General features: G+C 39.1%; 1 protein-coding gene across 1 annotated transcript; it reads right to left on the bottom strand.

Annotated features, from left to right (window-relative positions):
- Positions 1-850: 850 nt before the first annotated feature.
- Positions 851-1,729, bottom strand: LOC138878236 (uncharacterized). Its single transcript, XM_070157902.1, has 2 exons — positions 1,613-1,729; positions 851-1,111 (listed from the first exon to the last, which is right to left on the bottom strand). Exons 1-2 carry the CDS (start codon positions 1,727-1,729, stop codon positions 851-853), a joined length of 378 nt encoding a protein of 125 aa, XP_070014003.1.
- Positions 1,730-13,024: the final 11,295 nt, after the last annotated feature.

The raw sequence follows: 13,024 nt of genomic DNA, 5'->3' as shown, positions 1-13,024 counted from the left end.
TGCAGTGCCATTATAACCAAAAAATGGTATGAGTCCCCATCCACTGTCCTCACTCAGGTCTTTGCTCCATCATACATGTCCTTAATCAATCTAACGTAGGCAACATGTACACCTCTAACCTCTAGCCATCTCCACAAAGACTCCCTTGGATCTTTACCGTACGCTATTTCTAAGTCGATGAACATGATATGCAAGACTTTCTTTCTCTATCTATATTGCTCCATCAAAATCCTAACAAGGTGGATGGCTTTTGTAGTCAAGCGCCTCGGCATAAACCTGAATTAGTTCTCGGAAATAGAAACACTCCTCCCCATCCTTAGCTCTACCACTCACTCTCGGACATTCATAATATGGCTATGCAGCTTGATCCTCTAATAGTTATTGCAATTTAGGATATCACACTTGTTCTTGTACACAGGAACCATCATGCTCCACCTCCATTCTTTGGGCATCTTCTTTGTTATAAAAATGACATTAAATAACCTAGTATGCCATTCCAAGCCTGCCTTGCCCGCGCTCTTCCAAAACTCCACCGGGATTTCATCTGCCCGGTCGCTTTGCCCCTACTCATCTTACGCATATCCCCCTCAACTTCATCAACTCTAATTCGTCTACAATACCCAAAGTCACAACGTCTCCCGGGGAGTTCCAAATCACTCAGTACAATGCTCATGTCCCCCTCCTCTTTCAAGAGGCTATGGAAGTAGGTCTCCCATCTCCGATGGATAAGCCCCTCATCCAAGAAAACTCTACCTTCTTCTCCCTTGATGCACTTCACTTAGTCCAAGTCACGTGCCTTCCTTTCTCGCGCCTTGGCTAACCTAAACGAACTCTTATCCCTACCTCGGCCCTAGAGCTCCTCATACAAATGACTAAATGCTGCATTCTTGGTTGGCGTAACCGATTGCCTTACCTCTTTCTTAGCCAACTTATAATTCTCCCTATTCGCCCTCTTCTCCTCCTTGTCTATACTTTCAACTATCTTCAGATATGCCTCTTTCTTGGTTTCCACTTTTCTTTGCACCTCTCCATTCCACCACCAATCTCTCTTGTGACCACCAGAGTATCCCTTTGAGACCCCTAATACCTCTCTCGCGGCTTCGCTAATGCACTACACAGTTGTGGTCCACATAGCGCATGCATCCCCACTACTTCTCCAAGCCCCGATAGTCAATAATTTGACCCCCAACTCCTGCGCTTTAGCTTCCATCAAGGCTTACCGCTTGATCCTATGTTGGCAATGCATCACCCTCCTCCTCATCCTCGTGATCTCAAGGTCCATGACCAGGAGCCTATGAAGGGTCGAGAGGTTCTCACTCAGGATGACCTTGCAAAGACCTCTATCGGACTTCCTGTAGAGTAAATAATCAATCTGTGTCTCGGCCACCAAACTCCGAAAGGTGACCAAGTGGTCCCTCTTCTTCGGGAAACTCGAGTTTCCTATCACCAAATCAAATGCTCTAGCAAAGTCCATCAGAGATGTTCCTCCTCCGTTTCTATCTCCAAAACGAAATCTACCATGCACATCATCATACACCCCGGACGTCGCTCAAATGTGGCCGTTGAAACCTCCTCCTATGAAAAGCTTCTCAGTATGCGGGATACCACTCACCATCTCATCCAAATCCTCCCAGAAATGCCTCTTGAATTCCTTATCCAAGCCTGCTTGGGGTGCGTATACAGAGATTATATTCAAAGTAAAACCTCCAACAACTATCTTAATAGTCATCACACTATTTTTAACCATCCTAACCTCAACCACTAGTTCACGGAGGTCATTGTTAACCAAGATACCTACCCCATTCCTGCCCCTACCCTCCTAGTACTATTGTATGAACCTGTCCACATCCCGCGCCTTATCTCCTACCCACCTAGTCTCATGTACCCAAGCTATATTAATCTTCCTTTTCTAGAGAATCTTTGCTAACTCTTTAGATATTCCAGTCAAAATTCCTATGTTCCAAGAACCCACTCTCAGCCTAGTAGCTCAGTTAGCCCTCTTACCCCCTCCCCCATGCGGACACCCCCAAGGACAAGACCTTACCCTACCATCGTTCATCAATGAAACAACAACAATAACAAGAGAATACGGTAAGTAAATCACCTCAATAACTTCAAAGCACAAAAATGGACGAACGAGCTCACAATGAAAGAGACAATAGAGAATAATGGTTTCAACAAGAATAACTCAACAAGGGGAGAGATAGACTGCAAAAATGATTTACACATAAGTACAACTTGACGGCGAGAGAGATAGCATGAATCAATGATTCTAGATATGGATAAGTCAAAAATGAAAAGGATAACAAAACTTCAATTAAGGTTGAGTAATAAAAAAAAAGATACTAATAAATTCAATTAAAGATAAGCAATTACGGAAAAGATAATAATGACTTGAATCAAGGATAAGAAATTACGGAGCGAATAATAATAACTTCAATTAATGATAAGTAATTACGGAAAAGATAATAATAATTTCATTTAAGGATAAGCAATTATGGAAAAGATAGCATGACAATAAAAGAGGCAATATCTTCAATTAAGGCACATAAACGTTTAATTGGCAAATAGGGTAAAACACGAATCAATTAAATTCAAATAAAACATGTAATGGTAAATTTAGTAAACGGGGGATTTAGCATGCTAAAACAACTTCACATCAAATAAATATAAGAACCTAAGAGCCCTAAATGGTCAAATTTCCACAAATACGCCCGAGTACGTACTCGTCACCTCGCGTACACGGCCTTCACATGACACAATTAGCACAAATGACTCCTAAGGGGTAGTTTCCTCCACACAAAGTTAGGCAAGATACTTACCTCAAAGAAGCTAGATCGTTACTCTTAAATGACCTTCTCGAATGAAACAACCTTTGGACGGCTCAAATCTGGCCAAAATAACTTCAAATCCTAAGTAAAACTCATAGAAAATGATTCCGGATAATAAAGCTTCGATCTTTTACAAAAATTAAAAAGTCAACCCCGGGCTCGCACCTCGGAACCTGAAAAAATTCACAAAATCCGAACATCCATTTAATTATGAGTTGAACCATACTACTTTAATTGAATTCCGACTCTGAATCAATGTTCGAAACCAAATTATTCTCTTTAGAAATTTTTTGATAAAAGCCCTATATTCTCCAGTCAAAACATGGATTAATTCGAAAATGAAATTCTGTAATCATATTGAAATACAAAAATTATAGTTAGATACTGAACCCCAGGAAAAGACGATAAAAACATCGTAAAAATTACCTCAATCGGAGCTCTAGAACTCAAGACATGCTCAAAATACCAAAATAACGCGGTCATATTTTTTTATACTCAGCGATTTTCTCTTTTGCGACAAAAAAAAAATCCACACCTGTGCATTTCCAACTGTCATTTCTGCTTTTGCGGACCATTTTTCGCACCTGCGGGGTCTCAGATGCGGACCCCACTTCGCATCTGCGAAGCACCAGCACCAGTTCTTTTCTTCGACACTAAAATTAGCATAACTTCCCCATACGATGTCCAAATTCGACGATTCTTTTTTATATGGCTCTGAAATTATGATGCAGACCTAATGTTTTAATCAAAATAGAAATTGGACCTCATTTGCTTAGTATGGTACCATTTATGCTTGAAGAAATGACGTTGAAACATAAAAAACGAGCGCAATACTATCCAAACCTATTCCAAAATTCACCCGAGCCCCTCGGGACCCCGTCCGAACATAACAATAGGTCCCAAAATATAACTCGAACCTACTCGAGGCCTCAAATAACATAAAAACATCAAAACTAGGAATCACATCTCAAATCAAACTTAATGAACTTATGAACTTTCAACTTCTACAACCCGCGCCGAAACATATCAAATCAACCCCGAATGAAGTCCAATTTTGCATGTAAGTCTCAAATGAAATAACGGAGCTAATCCAACTCTCAAAATCACAATCCGAGCCCCATAGCAACAAAGTCAACTCCTGATCAAACCTCTTAACCTTTCAAAACTTTAGCTTTCAAATTTTCGCCAAAATGCTCCAAATTATCCTACGACCCTCCAAACCTGGACGAACGCCTAAGTCAAAAATCACCATACGAAACTGTTGGATTCATCAAAACATCATTTCGGAGTCGTCTACACAAAAGTCAAACTCTAGTCAACTTTTACAGTTTAACATTCTAACACAAGAATCCTTCTTCCAAATTGAACTCGAATCATCCGAAATCCGAACTCGACCACACATGCTAGTCATAATAAATAATACGAAGCTGCTTGAGACCTTAAGCCACCGAACAGAACGCTAATTCTTAATACGACCAGTCTGATCATTACATTCTCTCTCTTAAACAAACGTTCGCCCTCGAACATGCAAAGAATCATTTCGAAGTCATCAATCACCGAGTGAACTTACCATACATACACCCGCGGGTGACCCCACATCACCCCAAATCCATGTTAGCCCGACAACACCACCTTAATTGAAGACTTTTCCTTCCACCAATACCAATAGGACTTAGAACCAAATTTCACACATTTGATCATTTTCAAAAGACCTGATTCCTACATCAACACATGGTATTAGCCTCAACCAGCTGCAATAACCTATGTCTACACTCACCATATACAAACACACGATGTAACACACTACACATATGACCATACCAATATCTCTTATCAGAATAGCCGTCCATACTCATACCCAACAATGGCAATTATCCTCATATCAGCTAGAACCCTGTTGCAAACCTCCATAACACTTACAACAATGCAGGAAACACGAAGATGCCATGACTATTTACTTAAATCAAAAAGTCACACCCAACATCACTTGGGTACACACCTCGGAAGCTTAAACCCAATAAGAACAACACTAAAATGATTGAATATACGAGGGAACACATGAAAGAACTATCAAATAAGCCCGACAGGCACAATTCCCTATCAGTAGCATCATACGAATTAATTCTGCTAGGGAGAATCAAGACATACGAACAAATCACAAGGATATCATCCTGATTCTGTCGCAACATGCGGCCCGGTTCAAACACATCAAATCACATGAAACCGCAGGAGTTTCACCCTTAACTCTGAATCACAAGTGGAATACACATCATACCAACCGAAACCTTCCACTAATTCAATTCTTCCAACAAAATCACAACACATATTGAATTCCTACATCGATAGAGCATCCAAATCACAAATCATAACCAATCACTCATAATTCACATCAAACCCTACTAAAATGAGTAACAAAAAGTCACTTCTAGTCTCATAGATCTCAATAATGAATAAAACCAAATGATAGACACATGCTACCACTATAGAATCTCCCAACAGAGGTAAAGACATAAACAGAGTACAAAATCATGGAACTCACCCATATGTGAAGCAACATAAGAGGACTCACCTGGATAAGCAGAACCAAAATAAAATACGAATGATAGTCCTTTATAACAAATCGAAACCATACATGTACGACATCATTTGGTGCAACAGCCTCAGCCCTACTGTAGAAAGCACATCAACGGACCAGGCCTCCCCCTCTTGGGTGCCCTCTACCCACCTGACCTGCACCCTAAGCTGGCGGTGCAAGGATATCAGTAACTGGAGCAGATATCATAGCCTAAATACCCCCTGTGACATATTTGTCCGAACTCTGGGACAATCTCCTACCATATGGTTGGTATCTCCAAACTTAAAGCAACCTCTCCGCTGGCGTGGCTGTAGAAGCTGACCACTACGGGCACTCTAAGACCCCATAGATATATAAAGCACTGCGCAAAGCCTAAAGTGCAAACTGAACTGACTGACCCATAAAACCACTACAATGGTGTACCCTGCCCCAAAAATAAGGACTAGTAGATCCTCTAGGTTTTCGAGGCCTCTTAGCCTCCCGGTCCTCTATCTCGTGACCCCGCATGCCCTCTAGTCGATGAGCAATATCTAACACCTGCTGAAATGGAACATTTTACTCCAACTCTTGAGCCATGATGAACTGGATATCATGACTGAGCCCCTCAATGAACCTATGGACTCGCTCTCTAATTATAAAAACCAAAGCAGGTGCATGTTTGGACAAATCACGAAATCTAATAACAAACTCTTACACTAACATAGTGCCCTGGTGCAGCTGCCCGAACTCCACACAGGGCAAATCGAAGAGTTTGAGGAACCTACTCCCTTAAGAATAACTTTAAAAACCGATATCATATGAGTGAAGCTACCTCCGCCGAGCTACCCAACTCGTATGTTCACCAACACTGATATGTCGTTCCCTTAAGCTTGAATATAGTAAGGGAAAGCCCACTCGTCTCCATAATACCCATAGTGCGGAGAATACGGCGGAACTCCTCTAGGAAACCATATGCATCCTTTGAAGCCGAACAACTAAAGGTAGGAGGGCAATATTCTTGAAACTCGGAAGTCTAAGTTGTTCTTCCTTAGATGCTGCTATCCCAATCACGGGTTGAATTGGAAAAACTGGTAAACCTGACCAATGTGAGCCTGCTGATTTGAGGTGCGGGCGGCGAGAGTCTGAGCTCCTCCCCCAATTTTTGAAGTAGCTGGTGCAACAAAAATCATCCATGTCTGAGCCAATGTACCAAACATGCTCAGAACCTGTGCTAAGGTCTCCTGAAGTCCGAGGGAAACAACAGGCTCCTCAGGTGCTTGTCCCCTAATAGGAGCTATCGGCGACTCCTCAACTACTGCTCTGACAAGTGCTCTATCTCTAGCATGTGCTCCACCTCGAGCCCTACCTTTTTCCCAGCCTCTAGCAACACCGGCTCTAGGGGCAGCATCATCAGTAACTGCAACTCATGTCCTCACCGTTTATGAGAAAATAGAATGACAAAGGCTCAAACACTGAGGTCAATAAACTCGCACGATAGGGATAAAATAAGTGAAACTATCCTAATCGTTCTGTATCCTATCAAATATAAGGACAAATGTCTATGTACTGATCTGCAAGACTCTACTAAAGTAGAGCACTGATACCAACATGTCATGACCCCAATTTTCCTCCATAGGATGTCGTGACAGCACCTAGTCTCAAATATTAGGTAAGCCTAACACTTATTAAATTAATAGCAACAACTATGAATTTCGATATGAAAATTTTCATACAAGCCAACAATCCCAAAATTGGTAGTACAAGTCATAAGATCTACTGAGTTTTCTAGAAAAATCCCTAAATACATTTATTTTGGAATAGAAATAAACAGTGCAGGTACAATATCAGAAGGTGACTATGTGGCCTACGAACGCGAGACCGGTTTACCTTGAGTCTCCACAGCAAAACCCGAACTGCTAGCTATTGATCAACCAATTCCTAAATACCTGGATATGAACAAAAATGTGCAGAAAGCGTAGCATGATTACACCACAGCAGTACCCTATAAGTATCAAAACTAACCTCGGTGGAGTAGTGACAAGGGACAGTCAACACACCTACTGGACTAAACAACCTAAACAAGTATGAAGGTGAACTAACAGGGAAACAATATTAATATAAAGCTAAGCATGGTAAGGAAGACAAAACAATACTCGCAGTGAAACACTATAAAAAAATAGCAACAAGAAGCAAACAAATAGTAATAATGTAGAGTCAGTTGGACACAGTCTAAGTCCGATGAAACCAAATAAAGGAAAACAAGTAATAAATCAAAGGAAACAACCACTTTTACACCAGATCTATCCATAAATTTCAACAAGGTACAAACCTTATAATCACAAATCACGGGTCCCAATTCATGAACCCTAATCAATTGGCCTCTTGTTCCTACATTACAAATTCATAACCCGCACGGACGACTCACGTGCCAAGAGAGTGACAATATCTTATATCCGCACAGAGCACTCATGTTCTAACAATAACAATGACTCATGACTGCATGGACAACTCACGTGCCAGCAAGATAACTCTCACACAGAAGGCAAGTACACGAGAGTACATATAAATGGTCAATAATATCGTGATTCATCTTCTCCAACTGATATGGGTGATTTATTTATGTGTATATTTTTGCAAGTGTTCTACCACAATTCAAGTCAACAAGTATGAGTAGAGACAATGAATGACACATAAAATATAGTCACCATCAATATGTACACGGTATAACTCACATAGGGTAGGCACAACACTATAGAAATATAAACAATAACAATGCCCCTAGGCCATCACAAGTCATCACTAATCATTCCCCGACATAGCCTATCTTTTCTCGCCACATGCGTAATAATAAAGTAAATGCCCACCTTGTCTTGCCGCATACGCATAATTATATTCCCACCTTGTCTCACCACATGTGCAAACCCACATATATAGCCCGCCTTACCACGCCGCATGTGCAAATATTAATAGTAACAATAGCACGGACGACTCATGTGCGAACACCGTGAAAATCCTCTCAACAATACCACATGTGAAAAAACATAAGAACGCAATAAAATGACTTTCAAAACATGTGCCCATATGCCACATAATTTCCTCAAAACAATTTCAAAACCACAACCACACATAGCCCCGGGCTCAACAATACTGGGTACAACAGTAACAACTACAGTAACATGGGAATACGACAAGTAAGTCAACTTAATAAGTTCAGAGCATAAAGAAAAGGACGAACAAGCTCACAATGAAAGAGACAATAGAGAATAATGGATTCAACAAGAATAACTCAATAAGGGGAAAGATAGCGTGCAACAATGATTTCCACATAAGTACAACTCGACAAAAAGAGAGATAGCATGAATCAATGATTCTAAATAAGGATAAGTCAATAATGAAAAGAATAACAAAACATCAATTAAGGTTGAGCGATTACAAAAAAGATACTAAAAATTTCAATTAAAAAAGTAATTACGGAAAAGATAATATTGGCTTAAATTAAGGATAAGAAATAACGGAAAAGATAATAATAACTTCAATTAAGTATAAGCAATTACGGAAAGGATAATAATAACTTCAATTAAGGATAAGCAATTACGTAAAGAATAGTATGGCAATAAAAGAGGCAATATCGTCAACTAAGGCACATAAGCGTTTAATTGACAACAAGGGTAAAACATGAATCAATTAATTCCAAACAAGTCATGTAAGGATAAATATAGTAAATGGGGGATTTAGCATGCTAAACAACTTCACCTCTAATGAATATAAGAACCTAAGAGACCTAAATGGTCAAATTTCCACAAATAAGCCCGAGTACGTTCTCGTGAACTCGTGTACAAGGCGTTCACATGACATAACTAGCACAAATGACTCAAATCCGAAGAAGTAGTTCCCCCCCCCCCACAAAGTTAGGAAAGATACTTACCTCAAAGAAGCGACAACATTACTCTAAAATGACCTTCTCGAGTGAAACAACCTCTGGATGGCTCAAATCTAGCCAAAATAAATTCAAATCATAAATAAGACTCACATGAAACGATTCTGAATAAAAAAGCTTCAATTTTAAAAAAAAAACTAAAAAGTCAACCCTGGGCTCACACGTCGGAACCCCCAAAAAATTTTACAAAATCCGAACATCCATTCAATTACGAGTCCAACCATACTAATTTCATCCAATTGCTACTCCGAATTGATGTTCAAAGCCCAATTATTCTCTTTAGTAACATTTTTGATAAAAACAACCAATTCTCCAATCAAAACATGGATTAATTCAAAAATAAACTTCTACATTCATAATAAAATACAATAATTACAGTTAGATACTGATCCCCATGAAAAGACAAGAAGAACGCCGCACAAATCACCTCAATCAGAGTTCTAGAACACAAGATATGTTCAAAATACTAAAATAACGAGTTTTGATTTTTTTATACTCAGGGATTTTCGCTTTTGCGACAAAACAATCCGCACCTGCGCATTTCCAGCTGTCATTTCTGCTTTTGCGGATTATTTTTGCACATGCAGGGTCACATATGCGGACCCAACTTCGCATCTGGGAAGCACCAGCACCAGCTCTCTTTCCGACACTAAAATGAGCATAACTTTCTCATACGATGTCAAATTTTACAATTCTTTTTGATATGGCTCTGTAATTTCAATACGGATCTAATGCTTCAATCAAAACATAAATTGGAGAATATTTTATTAGTATGGTACCATTTATGCTTGAAGAAACAATGCAAAAACAACAAAAAACGGCGCAATACAACTCACACCTATTCGAAACTCACCCGAGCCCCTCGGGGCCCCGTCCGAACATAACAATAAGTCCCAAAACATAATGTGGACCTGCTTGAGGTCTCAAATCATATCAAACAACATCAAAACTACGAATTTCACCTCAAATCAAACTTAATAACCCTATGAACTTTCAACCTCTACAACTTGCGCTGAAACATATCAAATCAACCCGGAATGACATCAAATTTTGCATGCAAGTCTCCAATGATATAACGGAGATAATCCAACTCTCAGAATCGCAATCCGAGCCATATATCAACAAAGTCAACTCCGGTCAAACCTCTTAACCTTCAAAAACTTCAACTTTCCAATTTTCGCCAAAATGCTTCGAATTATCCTACGGTCCTCCAAATCTAGAAGCACGCCTAAGTCAAAAAAATCCATACGAAGCTATTGGAATCATCAAAATGCCATTTCAGAGTTGTCTATATAAAATTCAAACTCTGGTCAACTTTTATCATTTAAGCTTCTAAAACAAGAATCCTTCTTCTAAATTGATCTCGAATCATCCGAAATTTGAACTCAACCTCACACGCTTGTCATAATACATAAATATGAAGTTGCTCGAGATCTTAAGCCATCGAACACAATGCTAATGTTCAAAATGACCAGTCGGGTCATTACAACTCGTGACTTGTGAGACCTGGGTAACCTGGTGCTTTGATACAAACTTGTCATGGCTCGAAAATCCTACCCCGGGACCGTGATAGAGCCTAACATTTCACTATCTAGGAAAGCCAACGTTAGAATAATTTTAAGGCATTTCTAACAAATTAAATTAACAAATTCCAATTAAATTGAGATAACGGTAATAGAACTAGAATAAAGTGCGAAAAGGCATAACAACTGAAATATCTAAATACAACCTCGAATATGGTGTCACAAGTGCATGAGCTACAACAATAATACATATAAGGTTCTAAATGAAAGTAAAGTTATCTGAAAGAAAATACACAACTAGGATATTCTACAAGGGGACTTCAGGTTTGCGAATATTGAGCAGTTGTACCTTAAGTCTCCATATTTATAGTCAACCCAAGAAATCTACTAGTCGTCGCTGGGATCGACTACAAAATCTGCACAAAAAGTGTAGAGTGTATTATGAATACAATCTACCCCATATTCTCTGTAAGTGTTGAGCCTAGCCTCGACGAAGTAGTGACGTGTCTAAGGCAGGTCACTTACAATAACCTATACAGAGTATAAAATATTGACAGGAAAGAAAAATATGGAAATAAAATAAGGCAGTTAACTCATGGAAATAACTCAATCCTCAAAGAAAGCTAGCAAATACAAGAAATTCCAATCCTTAGAGTCTCATACGAAAGTACCGAAGCCAACACAGTACTAAGGAATAGAAAACACATAAACGGTTGCGGCGTGCAACCCCATCCCACTGTACGACATTATCCACCCTTATTCTACCATCTAAATATCAATAATAATAAGTATATATATATATATATATATATATCCCGAAATTCGATCACATCATATAACCAGAGTCAATATCATAATTCACCCTGATTTCACCACACCAATCCACCCTTATTCCACCTGTTGCGGCGCGCAACCCGATCCCACCATGTTAGTATAAATTCTCCCTTATTTCACCATATTAATCCACCCTTGTTTTACCTATTGTGCCGCACAACCCGATCCCACTGTATAATATAATTAAATCAATAAGTGCAATCAGTTTAACAACTCAAATTACAAGAATCTCTATAATTAACGAATGTGAAACAGAACCAAAAAGTAAAGCTCGTCCCAAATTAAGAATTCACTATAATTAATGCTAAGCAGTGAGACAAGTCAAAATAAATAACAACTAAAGGGTACAAGTAAGTCACTTAGCGCAAGTAACAGGTATTCATGGGAATATGGGATAATCTAGAATTTTTAACACTAGAAAAATAAGTGACAAGTAGCAAATAAAGGCATGGGAAGCATTTCAAGCACATAACAATTAAGACATGGAATAAAATAATTAATAATATATGGAAAAGAAAGGAAACAAGTATTTAGACGGCGTATATACCCTCGTCACCTCGCATATACGTTGCTACACATGAATTTCACATAGCACATAGCTCAAGGGTTCATAATTCCCTCAAATCAAGTTTAAACCCAACACTTACCTTGCTTCGCAAGAAAGTCAATGCTCTACCGAACCCTTTTCTCTAAAATTCGCCTCCAATCAATCGAATCTAACCAAAATAGACTCAATAACATCAAATAATGCTAGGAAATTAAATTACAATACATAAAGTTAAGATTTTATATTTTTTCAAAAATGTCAACAAAAGTCAACCCAGGGACCGCTTGGTCATAACTTGAGATTCGGACCAAAATTTAAATACCCATTTATGCAATAGCCCAATTATATAATTAGTTTCGAAATCTGACCTCAATTTGAGGTCTAAATTCAAAATTTGCAAAAACCCCAAATTCTTTCCAAATCCCTAATTTACTACCACGGAAGAACAAAGATTAGGTCTAGAATTTAATGGGTGATGATGGAAATGAAAGAAAATAAGTTATAGTATACTAACCTATGAAAGGGTGATAAAATTTCTCCTTCAAATCGCCTCTAGACCGAGCTCTAATAAAAAGATGATGAAAATGTGTGAAATCCCATATTTGGAAATATTTAAGGTCAGGGCGTCAGGCCTTCTTCGTGTTTGTGATACACAGCATCCCAAATGACCTATGCATTCGCGCGTTTAATCACGCATTCCCAAAGGCTGCTTCCCCCAGGCCTTCTCGTTTGTGAAGCAGTGCTCGTATTCCCGTAGAGCAAATTACAGGTCCCTTCTCTGGTCCCTCAACCTTATGC

Source organism: Nicotiana sylvestris, chromosome 9 (genome assembly GCF_000393655.2).
Source record: "Nicotiana sylvestris chromosome 9, ASM39365v2, whole genome shotgun sequence".
In the NCBI taxonomy this organism is placed as follows: domain Eukaryota; kingdom Viridiplantae; phylum Streptophyta; class Magnoliopsida; order Solanales; family Solanaceae; genus Nicotiana; species Nicotiana sylvestris.
The sequence above is the reverse complement of the archived record's forward strand: the minus strand, read 5'-3'. Positions and strand labels throughout refer to the sequence as shown.